The 21,139-nt window shown below is 37.8% G+C and overlaps 1 protein-coding gene across 3 annotated transcripts in view; it reads left to right on the top strand.

Annotated features, from left to right (window-relative positions):
- Positions 1-19,947, top strand: part of LOC135207835 (monocarboxylate transporter 9-like) — a 49,042-nt gene extending 29,095 nt beyond the window's left edge. The window contains exons 1-5 of one of the 3 annotated variants that reach the window (XM_064239696.1): positions 1,906-2,622; positions 6,260-6,527; positions 16,908-17,825; positions 18,988-19,179; positions 19,698-19,947. In XM_064239696.1, coding sequence (XP_064095766.1) covers positions 2,530-2,622; positions 6,260-6,527; positions 16,908-17,825; positions 18,988-19,179; positions 19,698-19,861 — 1,635 coding nt within the window. In that variant the 5' untranslated portion in view covers positions 1,906-2,529 and the 3' untranslated portion in view covers positions 19,862-19,947. Of the gene's footprint in view, positions 1-1,905; positions 2,671-6,259; positions 6,528-16,907; positions 17,826-18,987; positions 19,180-19,697 lie in introns of those variants that run through there. The other 2 variants (XM_064239710.1, XM_064239704.1) reach the window with 2 other exon arrangements.
- Positions 19,948-21,139: the final 1,192 nt, after the last annotated feature.

The following is a 21,139-nucleotide window of genomic DNA, read 5'->3' as shown; positions in this document are numbered from 1 at the left end:
AGGTCTGAAAAAGCTGTTTCTCATTGAGTTGAAGATATAGGAATTTTAGCATAGGATATTTATGATTTATTTATTAGAAGGAAAATGTTAAAAATAAATAATGTGCATGTCAATCAGAACAGAACAATTATTTCTAATGAAATATAGCGTATTTATTTCCATTTGACTGTAGATTTTAGCACGTTTTAATCAAGTTAAAAGTTAGGAATATAATGTTTACAACTTATGCGTAAGGGGAAAATCTTGCACACGTCCCGAGTAAGCTTGAGGTCGGATCATGCCTTGTTACTTTATCGTCTGTCATGACATATGACATGTGATATACTCCACTTAATAATAATAATAATACTTATTAGGTAAAACATTATCATAATTAATGTACATGAGGAGGAAAGGAATTACTAATAATAGTAAAAAAAATTTTGAATTAAAATGGTGTACAGAAGAGTATAAAGTACCGATATGAAATAATAATAATAATAATAAACAAGTTATAATACAGTTTGAAAACCGAATGAACAATGATTTTTAAATAACAATAAATAAAGAAAATATTTTGAGGGATGAAAGACAGACTGAGGAAGATCGTTGAACCCGCAAACCTCCGACAAGGCTGAATAATGGAAAAGGTTCTCTTGACTATTATTCTTAATCTGTAAACAATTTCTCTGACATAAACGTTACTAGCTGACACCAACGGTAATGATAATTATCCGTAAATGATCGAATCCGGTGTTTGGCATCTTCCGCAGCCATAAATAAACCAGTGTGCTGGTCTGCCTAGCTACCTGCTCAGTGGAGATCAATACTACGAAATGATAATATCGACTTCTCTGTTCCAGTATCCCTTAGTTGAGTCCGTCTTCTCGATCAAGTTCTATTTCACAGTCCACAATTCCAATCAAGTGTTTTTTAATCGGTGTCTAGCCCCATAGTATCCCTCGTCAGTATTAATGTCTGTCCCAGAATATGCTCATTTGAGCAATTTCTGTTCCAGAATCTGTCAATTTGAGCAATTTCTGTCCCAGAATCTACTAACTGTAGCAATTTCTGTCCCAGAACTACTGATGTGAGCAATTTCTGTCCCAGAATCTGCAAATTTGAGAAATTCCTGTCCCAAAATCTACTAATTTGAGCAATTTCTGTCCCACAATTCATGTCTCCAATCAACCTAATGCAACTAGTCTCTCCCATACCTTTCTCCTGTCCATTTCTTCCGTCAGCATCAATCTCACAATCTCTCCTGTCTCCAATCCACCTGTTTCGACGCCCCCACCCTTTAGCGCCCCCCAACCCCCTGCATACTCCCCACTCCACCCCCCCGCAACACAGCATCGCGAATTCATTCAATGCTCGGCCAGCACGTGGCTCGATTCGAAGGCCAAGCGTGAGTAGCTGGTTGGATGCATCCCAAGCGGTTTTGCAAGGCTAGATCTAGCGAGAGAGAGAGAGAGAGAGAGAGAGAGAGAGAGAGAGAGAGAGAGGCCCTTGCAATAATTCCCCAAGTATTCCCGGGAAGTTTCAGTGGTTTTGGCTGGCGTTTCAGAAAGTGGCCAAAAGGCGATACATAAATGCGGTGTGAATTGCCGTTCATTTTTCCAAGGTGTCGTCGATTAAAAATATCTGACTAACTCCGTTAACAGAAATGCGGATACAAAAAAAAGTTTGGCCTGCATTTCAATAAAACGACAGACTACCCAGACTGGGAAAGATACATAAAAAAAAAAAAAAAAAAAAAAAAAACGCTCAAAACAATATCGTAAACCCTTTCGTAATTAAGCGAAAAACACTGGCACCACTGTTCAACCTCCTACAATTGATACGTCACATAACAGCATTCAAGGTCAGCGCGCAAACCGCTTTTTTTTTTTGTCGTCCCCCGTCTATGAAATCACCTCTCGCTCTCTAAAAAACGCCAGTTGATTTGTCGGTGTTGTGGGAACCAGACGGACTGTTGTCCTCTCTCTTTTTCGACGCCGAAGCTTGCAGAGCTTCAAATCGCTTCTGTTCTGAAGGCGGCTGACTTGTGCTCGTATCCGAACGCCGAAGGCATCAGAGCGTCTTCGGGTGAAATTTCAGGAGACCGATTCATCTGGGGTCTATTGTTGACGGCAATGACCTTGTTGAAAAGATGGATGTCGCATGTGTAACGTGATGAAATAAGTGGTTTATCTTGAAGGATGACAGTTATCGAAAGAATTTCAAGTCTGGATGTTCTGGGTAACTTGACGACCAGAAAAATGTCGGTGCAGACGATCTCACGTAGATAGAAAGACACTTCATTCGCAAGAAAATAAGATCCTCTTCAAATTACCCTTCACTCTGTTAGATCTGAACTGCCATGACTTTTACGAGTGACGAGAAGACTCGAGACAAGTCTTGCGAAGTCTACAAGTGACGAGAAGTCTAATAAGCAAGAAGTGGTCATTGCTCGTAACGTATCAGCCTAAAGTCTTTCCCATCCCAACCACTGCTGCTTGTGCAGACAAGGAGAAGAAGCGCTGCTTAGATGTTCAAGATAAGGGCAGGATGGGAAATGCCAAAGATGCTGCTGACTTGGTCTCTCGTACCCCCGACGGGGGGTGGGGGTGGATGGTGGCCGGGGGGTGTGCCATAATGCTGGTAAGGAGTTTCCCGTGACGTCACGTCTTGGTAGTCAGTGACTGCTAGGTAATCTGCATTGTGTTGGTGCTTAGTAATGACATTTAATGGTGTAAATTGTTGATATCTTTCTATGTATTCATGTATTTTTCTGTCTATTTTCCTATCTGTCTATATATGCACACAGAGTCTAGTGAAGCAAAATAATAATGCCATTTCTAACCAACCTTACGTTGAAAAGAAAATCAGCTCGAGTTGTGAAAACCAAACCAATGAATTCAATGTGAAATCCAGGTAAAATCAGCGACAAAAACGTGATTTCACTTCCCGAAGGACTTTTCCTTGACGTTGCCCTTCAGGGCATGAGAGTTGGCGTGCCCAGTTAATCCTGCTAAATGATACTTCGCGCGTCTGTGTCCTGGGCATAATACCCGCCTCGTCTTTGTCTTCTTTCATTCAATTGCCTTGGTGACTTTTTCTACGACGAAGTGGAAATAATAACCCTGCATGACGGTGACTTCAAAATGACGCGACGTACAGAAACGTGTGCGCATGCTCTGTGTGCGTGCTTAGAACCCAAAATGAGTTTCTGAAGTCCTAAAAGTTTAGTCATTCATACACACTAATATGTATTCATAATCATATACATACACATTATGTTTTTATCTATTTATATTTACATGTATATATACTATATGAATATGTGCATGCATAAATATAGAATTAAATGAACTGGTTGCAGTAATCACAAAAACAGCACAGATGGAATTCTTTTATTCTCTTCTACTTCTCTCCCATTTCCTTTATTCTCTTCTGCTTCTCTCTCATTTCCTTTATTCTCTTCTACTTCTCTCTTATTTCCTTTATTCTCTTCTACCTCTCTCCCATTTCCTTTATTCTCTTCTACCTCTCTCCCATTTTCTTTATTCTCTTCTGCTTCTCTCCCATTTCCTTTATTCTCTTCTGCTTCTCTCTTATTTCCTTTATTCTCTTGTACCTCTCTCCCATTTCCTTTATTCTCTTCTACCTCTCTCTAATTTTCTTTATTCTCTTCTGCTTCTCTCCCATATCCTTTATTCTCTTCTGCTTCTCTCTCATTTCCTTTATTTTCTTCTACTTCCCTCCTATTTCCTTTATTCTCGTCTGCTTCTCTCCCATTTCCTTTATTCTCTTCTACTTCTCTCCCCTCCCCTGTCATCATCTTCGAGCAATTATCTCCTTATGACACATCCTACAGCTCAGAATTATAATTCCATAGGACCTTCGTTCGCTTGAGCAGTATTGCATGTCAGAGACAACACGATAATTACTCAATTACTGAAGAAAATGCTGAGCCAACATTTCTTGCAAGCGCTTGATGACTTTCGGTTTTAAGAGTTTCAGCATTTGAAGCAGTTCGTCTTCTTGGTGATTATATCCCACCCCGTTCCCTTCTCGGACATCGATGTGACCCGTTGTCAGTGTTGAAGGACTCATGAATTTTTTTAAAGCTTTGATATTTTATTTTCTACTTTAATTTTTTTGAATTAACCCTATTCTTAATTATCCTCATTCATTTAGTGTTTGAGGCCAGCATGGGGTGGGCGGAGGATGTTTTGGGAAGGTGGGGGAAGGGGGGGAAGGGAGGGGAGGGGAGTCTCAAGATATTACCATCTCGCCCTAACCATCAATGTTTTCGAATAAATAGTCAGTTTCATGTCTTCGCCTTAATAATAGGACACAGGAGATATTATATTAATTCTAATGCAATAAAGGATGAATAACATGTCCCCGCACATAATTTTTCAGGTATATTTGTACTTTATTTAAGTCGTTTGTTTAAAACTGAACGCACGTCAATTATTGTAATCGATGCACTACAATTAGGTTCATATGCACTTAATTTACCCCGTCTCGTTGGATTTATATCGTCATATGAAAGTCATTCATGCAAGGTGCAAAAAAATTGGCAAGCTCTCCTGCCAGGGCAAACGAGAGAGAGAGAGAGAGAGAGAGAGAGAGAGAGAGAGAAGACGTGTGGCACTGTCAGCTATCTTATATAAAAGACTGCATATTCGATAGCTATCTTATCGTGACATAGTTACGAAAGTTTAGAATGATTTTGTCGTAAAAGTTGATTAGACAGACATGACTTAGGAATTTTGTAATGCTTATTATCTTATCATAGATTAACGTGCTTTGGTTTTGGCTCATAAATGAGGATGTGCGATTATTTACACATGTATACACAAGCTTTTGATATGAGAACATACAGCTTATTATCAAGATACGTATGTATTTCGCGTTAGGTTTATTGCAGTTACGTATCATCTTCAAACCGTATTTCACAACTCATGCAGAAATTCCCAGGACATAACACGATAATATGTTAAATATGGTAATTGAGATAACAGAATGATTAAAGTTGTTATAGATTGAATAACGTCTTCTTAAAAATTGTGAAGGAAAATGAGTCTACAATACATAGAACAATAATATGAATAAATATGATTATAAAATCTGAGTTGGTTATCAATGTTGTTATAAATAAAAAAAAATTGTCGTGTAAATCAGGGAATACAGTGGACGTGAAAATGGCTAGCGCCCGATAAGGAAAGGAAGGAAATAACTTCTTAAAAATTATGAAAGAAAATGAGTCTACAGTACATAGAACAATAATATGAATAAATATGATTATTATAAAATCTGAGTTGGTTAGTGATGTTGTTACAGAATAAGAAAGATCGTGAAAATTAAGGGTTACAATGAAAGCAAAAATGGCTAAAGCCCGATGTAGAAAGGAAGAAGAAATAAAGAAATGTTGCGTCGGAAAGAATCTGATAAGTATAGACAAACTATCAGTAAAGTTCCCATCGTAGATCGACGTAATCCCTGAGTTGTCGTCAAACGAGCCAAATATTCTGGCACCGTTTACCGTGTCGTCACACCATCTTAACGACCGCTAGTGGCAAAACTGAAGTCACTCGTTGTCGTTAAGATGAAGTGAAGACGATGCCACGGTATTAAAAAATAAAGTAAAGAATTTTGCGTCCAGTTTTTGGTACTTGGAGCTACGAATTATGGCGACCAGAAGCATAAAAAAGGAAAAGAACGTCCTTTGTGAATACCCTTTGGCAACAGAGGGGTTAGATGCGGGTATCTTTGCATAAGGTCCGTTGCATAATGAGTTTATAATGAACAACGGGCAGCCATGGTGAGGTGGATGATTTTTTTTTTTTTTTTTTTTGCTGTAAGTGGAGAGTTTTAAGTTTTTTTGCGTCTGTTGCTGTGTGTGAGAGATAGAATCTCTCTCTCTCTCTCTAGATTTAAATAATGGTATAGTCTGTGGAAAGAGCCGTTTTTTTCTCTTGTAGTGGATGTATACAATACAGTTCAAGAAATAATCTCTCTCTCTTTTACGTTGAGGATGAAACAAAAGTATAAGCACATTCAAGAATACACACTTACAAATATATATATATATATATATATATATATATATATATATATATATATCTATATATATATATATATATACACGCACACACACATATATATAGATAGATAGTTTGTGAGTTATCTGAAGAGTCTAAATTAATTGCATAAAAACGAAGATTTCCTAAACCCTTAGAAAAATGCCAGTATATCTCTCCCTCTCTCTCTCTCTCCCCGAAAACAGTTCCTGCTCCCTCTCCTGACGCTGTGTTTCTCCATCCTCTTTTCGGGGTTCCTGCTGGACCACGAGGCCTCTTCCACGACCACGGCCTGGATCTTCAACGCCCACATCCTCCTCTGGAACCTGATGGGGCCCTTCGCCGGACCCCTGACGAAGGAACTGGGGTTCCGGAAGCTGTGCCTGATCGGAGCTGTCATGGCTTCTATCAGTGTGCTCGTCTGCGCGTTTTCGTCCAGCACGACTTATCTCTTGGTCTTCTTCTCGTTTGCAGGTTCGTGATTCTTTGTGAGTTGAGTTCAGTATAGAACTGAGGCCAAAAGGCAAGCACGGGGATCTATGAGATCATTCAGCACTGAGACAGAAATGAACAGTAAAAGCTTTAAAAGGCGTAACAGGAGGAAAACCTCAAAACAGTTGCACTATGAATCAAATATTAGGAGAGGGTGGAAAATAAGATGGAAGAAAGAGAATATGAAAGGAGGTGCAGTAAAAGGAAGAAAAGTGGAGAGTAGTTGCAGCTGGGGGCCGAAGACACGCTGCAAAAAAGCGTAAGTAATGCCTACAGTGCACCGCATGGGGTCCAGCATGATCCAGAAAATAAAGGAGGCGAAGTACCAGGACCTAAATAGTAATAGTTAGAAAAGCCGGACAGCAAAATTGAAGCCAGTAAGCGGGAACGGAGGTAAAGTATAAGGCTAATGAGCAGGTGCAGCTAGGGGACGAAGGGACGTTGCAAACGCCCATTTAATTATGCCTACGGTGCACCCACGCGATGCGCTCTGACTGCAACGTGAAATGGAGGTTTTGGAAATTGTCAGTTTGTACTGCCCTTTTGCCTGGAATTTTTTTTTTTTAGAGGATATGGGGCTTGCATTCTCACGTGTGTATGTGTGTGTGTGTGTGTGTGTGTGTGTGTGTGCGAACGCGCTTAGGTATGTCTTCTGCAAGGAATTCTTGACTTCCATCTTTTCTTCTTAGTTTTGACTCTTAAGATCAGACGAGGAAATAAAATAAATGAGTTTATATTCATATTTCCTTTAATGGAAAACGAGTCGTTGGCCGCGAATTCGATTCTCGTGCATTCCATTGAGGTGTGAGATATGTGTATTTCTGGTGATAGAAGTTCACTCTCGACGTGGTTCGGAAGTCACGTAAAGCCGTTGGTCCCGTTGCTGAATAACCACTGGTTCCATGCAACGTGAAAACACCATACAAACAAACAATATGGAAAACGAGTTTCAACTCGTGTCTCAAAGTACAAGGATAAAAGTATTGGTTCTCGTTCTTTGTAACACAGAATTGAGGTCCTTCATTTCCTATCCGGATTGAAAGGTTTTCAGATGCAAAGAGTAAATGAGGAAAACTAAAGTAAAAATGCGAAGAAAGAAAAGAAAAACGTGAATTTTAAATTTCTTTGCAATTTTCTTATGTTTAATTCAGACTGAGAGAGAGAGAGAGAGAGAGAGAGAGAGAGAGGATAGCTTAATTAAGTCCAGCAAACTTTTTTCCAGGAAGCATTATAAATCTATCGTAAGGGCGGGTGCCACTCAAGTTTCAAGACCGACCCGCCCCCCAACCCCAATCCCCCCTTACACCGCCCTCACCCCTAAAAAAAAGTTAGTTTGACATATAACTCGAGACTCGGTTTGTTCTGGCTCTTGCTAGAAAACTTGCTCTGACTTACAGATTTACTCTTGGTGAAATGACATTTATCAATTCTCTCTCTTTGGTTGTTCTCTCTTCGCATCTCTTTCTCTTTCTATTTCATCCCCCCTCTCTCTCTCTCTTTTTATTGGTTCTCTCTTCGCCTCCTTTTCTTTCTATATCATTCCTCTCTCTCTCTTTGTTTGTTCTCTCTTCGCCTCTCTTTTTTTTTATATCATTTCTCTCTCTCTTTGTTTGTTCTCTCTTTGCCTCTCTTTTTCTTTTTATATCATTCCCCTCTCTCTCTTTATTTGTTCTCTCTTCGCCTCTCTTTTTCTTTCTATATCATTCCTCTCTTTCTCCGTCGGTAATTAGATAGTTAATTGATTGATGTAGAGTTCTTCACAAAGGCAACCTTTATCTTCTTAGGAATACCAAGATGACAATCTTCAAATTACTTTTAATTTTAAAACCATAATTTACGCGTGCCCTCATGGGATGCAGTTGCAAGCCTCAAGATCCTTCCATTTCCTTGTCCTCTCTTTGAATTATAGCAATACTGAGTCCTTGCTACCCTAGTGACGACTCAAGACAGTAAATCGAGTATTGGATTTTTGTCGGCGCGAGCCACTTATTGACAGATACAATAACTACCCTTAGAAATTGCCACTTATCTTTCGTTTTCTATGAATGTATATCAGCTTTCTGTCTGAGTCTTTTATAGGAGGAACTAATTGATATGAGCCCTATAGGAGGGTGGTGCCCAATAACCTCGTAGATTTCAGCGCTTGGCCTTTATATGCCGTTGCATCCATAAGTGGTATAAGATTTCACGTGAGGTTTGATTTCTCGTCTCTCAATTGGAGGGAATAAACTGGAATAGACTTGGAAATTTCTTACAGTTGTAGAGTGCTCTTGAGACGTGCTTGAGCAAGCATGTAACTGGGCACTATTGTGAATGCTTACAAACTTAATGTGCTTCTGAGAACATGACTTCGTCTGTTAAATATTTGCTTTGACGAAGCAGTTGGTGAACAAGTCGAGAATGTTTACACAAATTCCCAGTAAAACTGGCTCGCGTTTGCTAAAATGTTTAATGAAATGGAATTCCGATTTAACGGCAACTTGACAATTCATTTTTATTGTATACTTAAATTTATTGTGTGTGTTACGGGTTCTCATCGATAAGCTGAGGGTAATTAACATTAGTTTATTAAACAAGTTACCAAAATAATATACAGCATTGACGAGCCAACATGTGGATATCGGGGGAGAATTCGGAAGTCCCTCTGGTCACGTGACTTACCCTAACATAAACAACAGATATTCATTCACAAACTTAGCGTACCATACAATATTCGTACACTGATTACTTACAAAATCCAGATCACAACATTCACATATTGTTACATCTCCCTTCTTTTACATTTTCTCAACAAAATTTGGAAGAACTTTTCTTCTACATAAATGGTTCCTGCAACATACACCTAATCCTACATACCTAATTGGCTCTTTAAATTTATCACAAATAATCCTGAAGATATTGAGGCTTTCTTACAACAAGACCACTTCTGGTTCTTTGTGATTCTAAGTTATCAGCCTGAGGAAGTGTAAAAGATTTATTTGCAACATCATTTGTATTGACATCAGTTTCAATTTCAATATCAGAATCAATATAATTATCAGTTACTGTCTCTGATGTCTTTCTCAGAAATTTGCGATTTCTAAAATATACTTTGCCTTCTACTTCTATTTTGTATTTTCTGTTTGAAACCTCTTTTATTACCTTACCTTTCTTCCATTCCTTTTTTCCTGGAACTGGTTGTACACGGATGACATCACCTGGTTTTAATGAGACTAAATTCTTACATGATCTGTTATAATATTTAGCTTGCCTAATCAATTTCTTAGTTTGAACTTCTGGTACCCCATCAACAATCTTGGGTTTAAGTAAATTTTCTGTTATAGGCAATTGACTTTTAGTTCTTCTGCCAAAAAATCTTTGAGCAGGTGAAGCGTTAAATCCCTCAGTTGGAGTATTTCTCCATTCAAGAAGTACTAATAAAGGATCATGGCCATCCTCTTTTGATTTTCTGAACAACTGTTTCATTATTTTTACTGCATTTTCAGCTTTGTCATTTGACTGGCGGTGGTAAGGGGATGATTTTACATGTTTATTTAAATGACCATTTCTTTACAAAAGTTTGAAATTCACTTGATGTAAATTGTGAGACACAGTCACTTACTACAATGTCTGGTATACCATAGCGTGAAAAATGACTCCTTACCTTGCTTACAACATTTGACGCTAACATATTTTCCAATGTATTATCTCAAAATATGATGAATAATAATCTACCAAAATCAAATAGTTTCAATTGCCAACACTAAAAATATCCATTCCAATTTTAGACCAAGGCCTAGAAGGAAAATCATGTGAATTTAAGGATTCCTTGGTTTGTCTACTACCATACTTATTATACACCACACAAGAAGAAACATAATTCTTTATATCTGCACCCATGCCAGGCCAGAACAATATATCTCTACCATATCTAACAGTAGCTTCAATCCCATTGTGAGCATAATGAATTTGTTTCAGCATGTAAGACCTTAAACATGATGGAACAACAATGCAATTACCTCTAAAAATTAAATCATTATCAACAGTAAGTTCATCCCTAAATTTAAAAAAAGATCTTATGATTTCAGGAACCTCTTTACAATGAGTGGGCCAACCTTTTAGAATTGTTTCTTTTAATGATTGCAATGCAACATCACCTTTGGTCTTTTGTCTAATATCCTCAAGTCTTTCATTTGTCACAGCAACATTTTCTGTCATATTTACTTTACTAACCTCTTCAAATAATGCAATTACATCAGATTTATCAGCACCTGAAAATGTATTCGACAAGAAATCTCTACTCAATGTATCTGCTATATACATTTTACTACCTGGTTTATACTTAACACTCAAATTAAACTTCTGCAACATCAATAACATGCTTTGCAACCTCTTAGGACATTTCAATAATGGTTTCTTAAAAATACTTTCCAAAGGTTTGTGATCAGTTTCTACAATAACATCTTTACCATAAAGACATTGATCAAAATGTAACGCTGCAAAAACAATGGCTAACATCTCTTTCTATTTGAGCATATCGCTGTTCTGTTTCAGTTAACGATTTAGAAGCATAGGCTGCATCAGGAGGACAGCACCTAATCCTGACACTGAAGCATCACACTGTAAAGACATATTACAATTACTGTCAAAATACTTCAAGCAAGGAGCTTCAACAATTAGTTTCTTAGTCTTGGAGATGCTTCATCATGAGAAGAGTTCCACTGCCATTCAACATTTTTCTTTTCCAGATTTCTTAATGGCTGAGTTACTTCTGACAACCTTGGTAAAAACTTTGAAAGATAATTAACCATCCCTAGAAATCTTTTCAATGATTTAACATCACTTGGCACTTTTAGACAATTAATAGCTTCAATTTTCTTTGGATCTGGACGAACACCATCCTTTGTTAGCAAATGTCCAATGTACTTAACTTCAACCACATGTAATTTCATCTTCTCTTGATTTAACTTGATGTTTTCTTGTCGGCATCTTTGCAGTAACGCTAATAGGTTCTTATCATGATTTTCCAAAGCTTCCTGATCAGTATCTCCTTTGCCATAAACTAGGATATCGTCTGCTATTACTTCTATGCCATATAAATTATGTAAGGCATCATGCATACGTCTCTGGTACTCCTCTGGTGCCGATGATATACCAAAAGGCATTCTCTTCCATCTATACCTACCAAAAGACGTATTAAATGTAATCAAATAACTTGACTCTTTATCAAGTTGCACTTGCCAAAATCCATTCTTAGCATTAAGTACTAAAAATATTTTAGCTTTCCCCAATTTCGGTAAAATTTCCTCAATTGTTGGAAGTGGATAATGGGGTCTCCTGATAGCTTTGTTTAGATCTGTAGGATCTAAACAAATCCTTAAATCTGAATTAGGCTTTGTTACTAAAACCATGCTAGAAACCCAATTTGTAGGTTCTGAGACCTTTTCAATAATGGTACCTTCCATACTACTTAACTGCTGCTTCAATTTTTTCTTAAGGGCAAAAGGAACTTTTCTTGGAGCATGGATCACTGGTGACACTGTATGATCAATATTTATCTTACATGGAGGTCCTAATTCCCCCAAACCTTCGAATAACTCAGGAAAAATCAGATATAATCTTGTTTTTATCTAACACTTTCGAAGAAATCTCATTTATTTCTTGCTTAGCACTTGGGTTATCATTCACAAGAATTTTGATCAATTTCAGTCTCTGTCCATCATCATAACCTATTACAGAAGAAACATTTTCCTTCACTACATAAAAATTAAGTTTATACTGCTTTCCTTTCCTTTCACACATTAGAGTTTTAATTCCAATAGTCTTGATTGTTTTTTTTATTAAACACTCAGTTTGATGCTATCACCAGTATCTAACTTATCACTGCCAGTCAAACGCTTCAATTCTTTAACACTCAAAACATTGCATGTAGCACCGGAATCAATCTGAAAATTTATTTCTTGCTGATTTACCGTCATGGTTACATACTACTTTCTCTCATGAGACATAGAAATGTTTCCTATCGATTCATTTATTGTGCTAATTTGCTGAAGGTCACTATCACTATCTTCATTCTCTTCACAAGTTTTCACTTTTTCAGAGTTCCAATTAGTATTACACTGTTTAGCATAATGATTCTTTTTCTCACATTTGGCACACACTTTACCATATGCTGGACACATCCTAATTTTATGAGTCCTGCCACAATACCTGCAGTCTTTAATTTCCTTGGCACGATTGGACTTAGGCTTAATTTGAGGATTTGTGTACTTATTTTTCTTCTTCCACACGACATTAACTTCCTCTTCTTCAGTATTGCTACTAGTCATTTGTTGCTTTTGCTGAATTCGCATTTCATAATGTTTTACAAAATTCACAGCCCTTTCTAAGGTAATTGGTTTCGTATCCATCTGCACATGATCCAGTAATTTCTCCCTACCCTTATCATCATGCAAATTGAGGATGAATTGATCCCTGATCATTTCTTCTTCATTATCATAATTGCAAGTTTTGTATAAAATTCTTAACTGGGTTATGAATTGGTCACAACTTTCATTAGATTCTTGTTTCCGCTTGAGAAATTTGTATCTTTCCATGATTATATTTGATCTGGGACTGCATTCTGTTTCAAATTTCTTGTAAGTCGTCACTTACCCTCATTTCTTCCTTAATCCAGCTTATATGTAGATAAGAACCACTCCTGACACCATGTTACGGGTTCTCATTGATAAGCTGAGGGTAATTAACATTAGTTTATTAAACAAGTCACCAAAATAATATACAGCATTGACGAGCCAACATGTGGATATCGGGGGAGAATTCGGAAGTCCCTCTGGTCACGTGACCTACCCAAACATAAACAACAGATATCATTCACAAACTTAGACAGCGTACTTACAATATTCGTACACTGATTACTTACAAAATCCAGATCACAACATTCACATATTTAAAATATCAAGAACAAAAGTAAGGACGTGGCATTATCTCTAAGGGGATTTATTACAATATTTCTGGTAAGTTGTGGCAGTATACAGTTACGAACTTGCTAGTGTGTTAGGTATGTCGAGTTGAGCTTTTATTCATAAGCATAACTATAAAGCAAAGAAGTTTTATTCTATTTATCAATTTATTTTACGAAATCCAAATTTACGACTAGGAAGCTTAAACTAAACCCAAGTCATACTGATGTTAGTTATGATGTTTCTCGTTAAAAAAAAAAAAAAAAAAAAAAAAAAAAAAAAAAAAATTATATATATATATATATATATATATAATATATATATATATATATATATATATATATATATATATATATAGTATATATATATCATGCGACTTACAACCTCTGATAGGATATGCAGGTGTCCAGGTTTACCAACTGAAATAGTTTCTTGTCTACTGATTGTACTACATTTCAAACTACAACTTCAGATTTTATTTAGCGAATGTTTTCATTAAACCTTCAAAATCTAATGACAGTGTCTTTCTGCATCACGATGGGTTTTTATACGTGCGTCGTAGACTCTCGCTGATTTCTGTTATTAAAAAAAAGTGAGAACGTGGGAATCTTTTAGAAAATAACCAAGTACGAATCATAGATTCCTCTGGAGTCCTCAAGTCAATTAGAATGATAGTCTTCAGGACCTTACAGGGAGTGAAGAAGATTGAAAAAAAAATGCAAAAGATAAAAAGATGCTAAATCACAATGAACTGTGAATCTAGCACGTCTGTTGAAACCGAGGTGCATCGTTGTTATCAGCATTTTCATAGTGACTATTTATAGCTTTGTAGTTATTTAACCCAAGAGGAAGAGCGTCAAAATAAATTACTCTTAGTATTATTGATAGTATCTTCATACTTTGAGGAAAGATGTGCAGTAGATGAAGATGCCTTATCTTGAGATTTCTAAAATTCTTGCAAATGACAAAATGACAAATGGAAGTAATCACTACCTATAAAGTTACAAATTAATATTATAAGGTTGTGTTAAAGATTATGAAGGTCTGTGAAAGTACATGAAACGAAATGAAATGGTACTTTTTTTATTTGTGTAAACTCAGGGTATTTATTTTCTGATTTATCAGTTAAAGAAGTAGTGTTACAACCAGTGCTGTCTTCTTTTAATTTGAAGATCGTCCTCTTTTATAAAATACCATTTTAAATCGTAGAAAATAATAGCAGTTAACTATGGCTGATGTCAGCGCACCAAGTGTTTATAAAAACTAAATCACCTAGTATGAAGCACTGTAACCAATGCAAAAAGGAAAAAAAAAATATTCTTGTCATTTTTTTTTGTAGCGTGGAATTGTATAACTGGGATGACTTAACCACTTTTATATAACGTGAGAAACTCTCGGTTTTTATTGCAGTAATTTGGTGAAGGACAATTTGATAAATAAACTCGTCTCTGAATCTTTCGTATGCTATGAATGTGCCACTGTGAATTAGTTTGTAGTTTTCGAAGAGTCTCTCTCTCTCTCTCTCTTTTCCTTGTACCTTTCTGTTTCTCTCTCCTCCCTCTCTCTCTCCTTGCTCCCTTCCTGTTTCTCTCTCTCTCTCTCTCTGTTTCTCTTCTCTTTTTCTTTTGCCCCCTTTCCTCTCTCTCGCTCCTTCCCCCCTTTGCCTTTCCTCTGTCTCTCTCTTTCTCCCCTCCTTGCCCCCTTCCTGTTTTTTTCACTCTCTCTCCTTCCCCCTTCCCCCTTCCTCTCTCTCTCTCTCTCTCTCTCTCTCTGTCTCTCTCTTTCTCCCCTCCTTGCCCCCTTCCTGTTTTTTTTCACTCTCTCTCCTTGCCCCCTCTCTCTCTCTCTCTCTCTCTCTCTCTCTCCTCTCTCTCTCTCTCTCTCTCCCCTCCTTGTCCCCTTCCTATTTTTTTTCTCTCTCTCCTTGCTCCCTTCCTCTCTCTCTCTCTCTCCTCTCTCTCTCTCTCTCTCTCTCTCTTCATGCTCCTTTCCTGCTTCTCTCTCTCTCTCTCTGGAAGCATTCGAATCTCTCTCTCTCTCTCCCCCCTCCTTGTCCCCATCCTGTTTCTGTCTGTCTGTCTCTTTCTTTCTCTCGATAAGAGTCACATGACAGCAAGTAATATCACAAGGCCACTTGCCTCCTCCTCGTCTACTTTTTCCTTGAAAACTGACTCTCTTGCTTGAAGTAACTAAAAAGATTTAGGTCGTCACGGATACCGAAACGAAGAAGGGGCGCTTATCTTTTAGTTTCCAAAGTTTGCGTGTTGACAATGCCTGGTAATATGTTGTCTTCGCGGGATGTTTTGCAATTAGTATTGTAATCGAAATAGAATTCACGTTAGAGTAAATGTTAACGATATACACAAGTGGAGTGTTTAGAGTAAATGCTAATATAGTCAAATAGAGTGTTGGAGTAGCTGCTATAGTAGATTCACATCAACCGTGCATCCGATGTCTAGGCCATTCCTTTACGGCGCTCCTGACTGGCTGTTGTTTCAGAAGAGGTGGAACATACATCCTGCCTATGTGAACTCTCTCGAGAGACTGAGAGTTTCCAGCCCTGTGGTTAGATTACAGCAGCCAATCAGGAGCGTCGTAAAGGACTGACCTAGACATCGGATGCACAGTTGATGTGAATCTACTACAGTATTATGTCCAAGTGAAATGTTTGATTACAGCGAATATTACATAAAAAACGTAAGATGTTTGCATTTCTGTTAATTGTTGCAAAATGTCACAGAGAGTTTTTAAAATAGCAAGTTTTAGTAACATAATGTCACGAGCTGTTTAAAGTTTACAAATCTAGGCGAATTGCAGACAAAACTGAGCAGTTACTGTACTTTTTCATTCACAAATTACGTGAGTAAATAGAAACTTAGCTATTTACCACTGAAGATGAATTGTATGAATATAGGCCTTTATAATCTGAGCTAATATTAGTTACTTTTCATATTCTATTTCTTTTACACGTCATTTTTTATATTATATTTCTTTTACACATAGATAAATTCCTCCTTTTCCCCATTAATATAGGCCTTTATAATCTGAGCTAATATTACTAATCTCGTAATTTTTTTTCATGTTCTATTTCTTTTACATATTGATAAATTCATCATTTTTCATTCAGGTTTATTAGTCATATCGTCATTTTTTATATTCTATTTCTTTTACACATTAATAAATTGGCCCTTGTTTCTCCAGGCTTATTAGTCATTTCGTCATTTTTCATATTCTGTTTCTTTTACACATTGATAAATTCCTTTTTTATTCAGGTTTATTAGTCATTTCGTCAATTTTTTATATTCTATTTCTATTACACATTGATATATTCCACCTTTTTCATTCTGGTTTATTAGTTATTTCGTCATTTTGTATATTCTATTTCTTTACACATTGATAAATTCCTCCCTTTCCCCTTCAGGTTTATTCGGGGGGCTGACGTGCAAACCCTGCTACCTCATCATCCCCCTGTACTTCGACAAACGACGCGGAATGGCCAACGCCATCCTCATGGCGGGCATGTGCACGGGCCAGTTCGTGGCCCCGCCCTGTATCCGTTACCTCCTGAGGCACTACGGCTTCACGGGCGCCACGATCATCGTCAGCGCCATCCTCCTCAACTGCTGCGTCGGGGCGTCCTTCTTCCACCCCGTCGAGTGGCACTTGAAGCCGGCCGCTCCCTCCAGCATCGGGAAGTCGGCCTCCGCCCCGATCCTCCACGAATCCGTGGCCAAGATGAAGCAGAGCGAGGAGACCCGCTCGCTCATCGACGAGAGGGAAGAAGAAGAAGAAGAAGAAGGCGCTGAGCTCATCTTGTCCGGGAAGCAGCAGCAGCAGCAGCAGCAGCAGACGCCCCTGACGCCCAAGGCCGTCCTGAGGGCGCGGGTCAACCGGCGGACGAGCGAGTCCTCCAACGTCTCCTCCATAGCCATTTCCATGGTGGATCTCAGCTCCGTCGCCCACCAACCCGACGACGAGAAGAGCTTTGACAAACTGGAGGAGAAGGTCGCCGACCCCTCCGGCGGCGAGCCGTCCTTGGTCGTCAGGGTCGTCAGGTCGCTGATAAATGACCTGGGCATCCTCAAGTGCCACCGGGCGCAGATCATCGCCTTCGGAGGGCTGTTCCTCATCAACGGCTACCTGAATTTCATGATGGTGTTCCCCTTCGCCGTCCAGGCGGCCGGTTACTCCTTGGAGGACGCCGCTTGGTGCGTCTCCATCACGGGCGCCTGCAACTTCATAGCCAGGCTCGCCGCGTCGGTTTTGTCAGACTATTCTTGGTTTAATATGCAGCTGATGTACGTCGTGGGGGCGGTTATCATAGCTGCGTCCACTGGAGGTACGTATTTCAACCGCCGCTATTCCCTGTCATTGCACCTCACGCGGTACACTGTAGGCACTACTTAAGGTTCTTTGCAGCGTCCTTTCGGCCCCTAGCAGCAACCCCTTTTCGTTACTTTTACTCTACCTCTGTTCATGATCTCTTTTTTCCATCTTGCTTTCCACCCTCTGCTGTCAATATCTGAATAGTGCAGAGAGGTTTTCCTCCTGTTACACCTTTCAACCCTTCTTTACTGTCAGTTTACGTTTCAGCGATGAATGACCTCATAGGTCCCAGCGCTTGACCTTTGGCCTAAACTCTGTATATTCTATTCTCTCTCAACGTCACTGTTGGTTTTATATGTGTAACATCACGGACACTAAGCTGTCATCGTATGTTTTGCTCTTTATTTATCGGATGGACAAACCGGAATAAATTTCTTGCATTTAACACTTAACATGTAAAAACTGTACATTTTACGTGATTTGTTTTATTGATTAGCATATACAGAGAAAAATAGATCAAAATCTAACCTATATTTACATGTATCGCTTTTTTTCTTTACGATTCACGTAAATTAATCTAATTTGCTTTAAAAACTTTATATATAAAATTAGTAGCTTATGTTATTCGTTTGAGTGATTTTAGATAATGAAGATATAAATAGAATTTTTTGAAATCATGCTTTCTTTAAAAATTTCAAAATACTTCACATTTTGAAAATTCTCTTTTGGTTTTGTATTTCATTGTATTTTTTCAAGTGTATCTATTCAAATATGTAATTTTGTGAGGCAGAGGCCGACGGAAATGGCCACCTAACAAGTTCTATACTTAGCTTATCCCTTAACGAAAAAAGATAAAGATTTGAAATTAAAAAAAATCTTCTTTAAGGGAAAGCAGAAGCAAGACTAGAGTTCCAAAGCTGTATTGTTGTGTTCATACCTATGTTATATTTTGCAGTAAATATTTCTAAGTATAACTACTTAAATCACTCATTTTGTGAGGCAGAGGCCGACGGAAAGGGCCACCTATAAATGTCTATAAATAGCTCATTCATGGATGGAAAAAATTATAGTTAATAGAAACACTATTATACAGGGAAAACAGAGGCAAGAAGAAATTTTTGTATCTGATTTCATGTTATGTTCATTCCTAAATAACCATCTCTCATTCCTCTCAGTTTTCAGCTTCTTAACGAACCTGACCTTGATGAAGGTCACCCTGGCATTTTGGTCACTGGGCATTGGCATCAACATATCCCTGTACCCACTGGTGATGGCCAGGGTCATGGGCGTGCACAACATGCCCGCTATTTTTGGCACTCAGTCCCTGGTGGTCGGGCTGGGCTATGTGGTCATAGGACCGCTCATAGGTAATTTTTAAGAAAAATTTAGTTTCTTTTTCAAAGTATTTATCCTGTTGTTCCTTTTCATTTGTAAACGTTAAATTGGCTGTCTTAAACCAAAGCTTTACACAGTTTTAAAATGTCAGTATTTTGATTTATTAACTTTTAAGTTCAGTTAAACACAATAATAATGAAAAAAAATCCTTTTAATTCCTATTATGTATTCGTTCATTTGCTTTCTTTAGTTTCGACGTTTGAATCCTATTCGTCCAACATATTATATATTGTACAAATCATATATATATATATATATATATATATATATATATATATATATATATATATATATATATATATATATACATACATATAAATACAGGGTGTCCATAAAGTCCCAGTACCATTCTGGCCAATAGATACTTGTAATGGTACTGGGACTTTATGGACACCCTGTATATATATATATATATATATATAATATATATATATATATATATATATATATCTATATATATATATATATATATATCTCACATTATTCGCAGGTTACGTCCGCGACGTCACCGGGAGCTACTCCGTCAGCATGTGGCTGATGTCAGCCGAGGTCTGGCTCTGCGTCCTCCTGTGGTGCTTCATGCCGGCCGCCATCGCAAGAGATCGGAAGAGAGACGAAATGAAGGAGGAAGCAGAGAACGCCAATGTGTTGTAGTAGATATTTTATATATATACATGTTTCCTGTTATGCTGTCGGTCCCGCCTTGATGGCGGGATGTCGAAATACACTTATATTTTTTACCGTCGTTTTATTTATTTATTTTTTCATTCGTCGTCGCTTAGTGTTTTTAAAATGGAAGGCATAATGCATTACATAACTTAATTGTAAGTATATTTTATTTTATTTTGATTGATATAGATTTTGTGCATTATGCCAAGCACTGGGGCAACTAAGGCCATTCAGCGCTGAAACGGAGTTTAACAGTGGAAAGGTTTGAAAGGCGTAACGGGAGGAAAACCTCAAAGCAGTTGCACTATGAAACAATTATTAGGAGAGGGTGCATGAACAGTAAGATGGAGGAAAGAGAATATGAAGGGAGGTACAGTAAAAGGAATGAAAGTAGTTGTACCTAGGAGCCGAAGGGACGTTGCAAAGAACCTTAAGTAATGCCTACATTGCACCGAATGAGGTGCACTGACGGCACTACCCCCCTACGGGGAATTGTAATTATATAGCTAATTACTGGAGTGTAATTTGAGACGGAGAATTATATACCTGGAAATTATTGGATATAAAGCTTTTTAGAAGTGTGAGAATGTATTATTATTATTATTATTATTATTATTATTATTATTATTATTATTATCATTATTGATAGTTAAAGCCACAGTAGTGTTAAAAATACTTATGCAGAGATATTTTTTAACACCACTGTGGCTTTTAATTCTTGATATTTTAGCCTCGTTACAGGGGTTCCTTGGTTAATTATTATCATTATTTATTATTATTTTATTATTATTATTATTTTTTTTTTTTGCTCTATCACAGTCCTCCAATTCGACTGGGTGGTATTTATAGTGTGGGGTTCCGGGTTGCATCCTGCCTCCTTAGGAGTCCATCACTTTTCTTACTATGTGTGCCGTTTCTAGGATCACACTCTTCTGCATGAGTCCTGGAGCTACTTCAGCCTCTAGTTTTTCTAGATTCCTTTTCAGGGATCTTGGGATCGTGCCTAGTGTTCCTATGATTATGGGTACGATTTCCACTGGCATATCCCATATCCTTCTTATTTCTATTTTCAGATCTTGATACTTATCCATTTTTTCCTTCTCTTTCTCTTCAACTCTGGTGTCCCATGGTATTGCGACATCAATGAGTGATACTTTCTTCTTGACTTTGTCAATCAACATCACGTCTGGTCTGTTTGCACGTATCACCCTATCCGTTCTGATACCATAGTCCCAGAGGGATCTTTGCCTGATCGTTTTCTAT

This window comes from Macrobrachium nipponense, chromosome 11, assembly GCF_015104395.2.
Source record: "Macrobrachium nipponense isolate FS-2020 chromosome 11, ASM1510439v2, whole genome shotgun sequence".
NCBI classification, from domain to species: domain Eukaryota; kingdom Metazoa; phylum Arthropoda; class Malacostraca; order Decapoda; family Palaemonidae; genus Macrobrachium; species Macrobrachium nipponense.
This window is presented reverse-complemented; position numbering and strand designations above follow the sequence as displayed.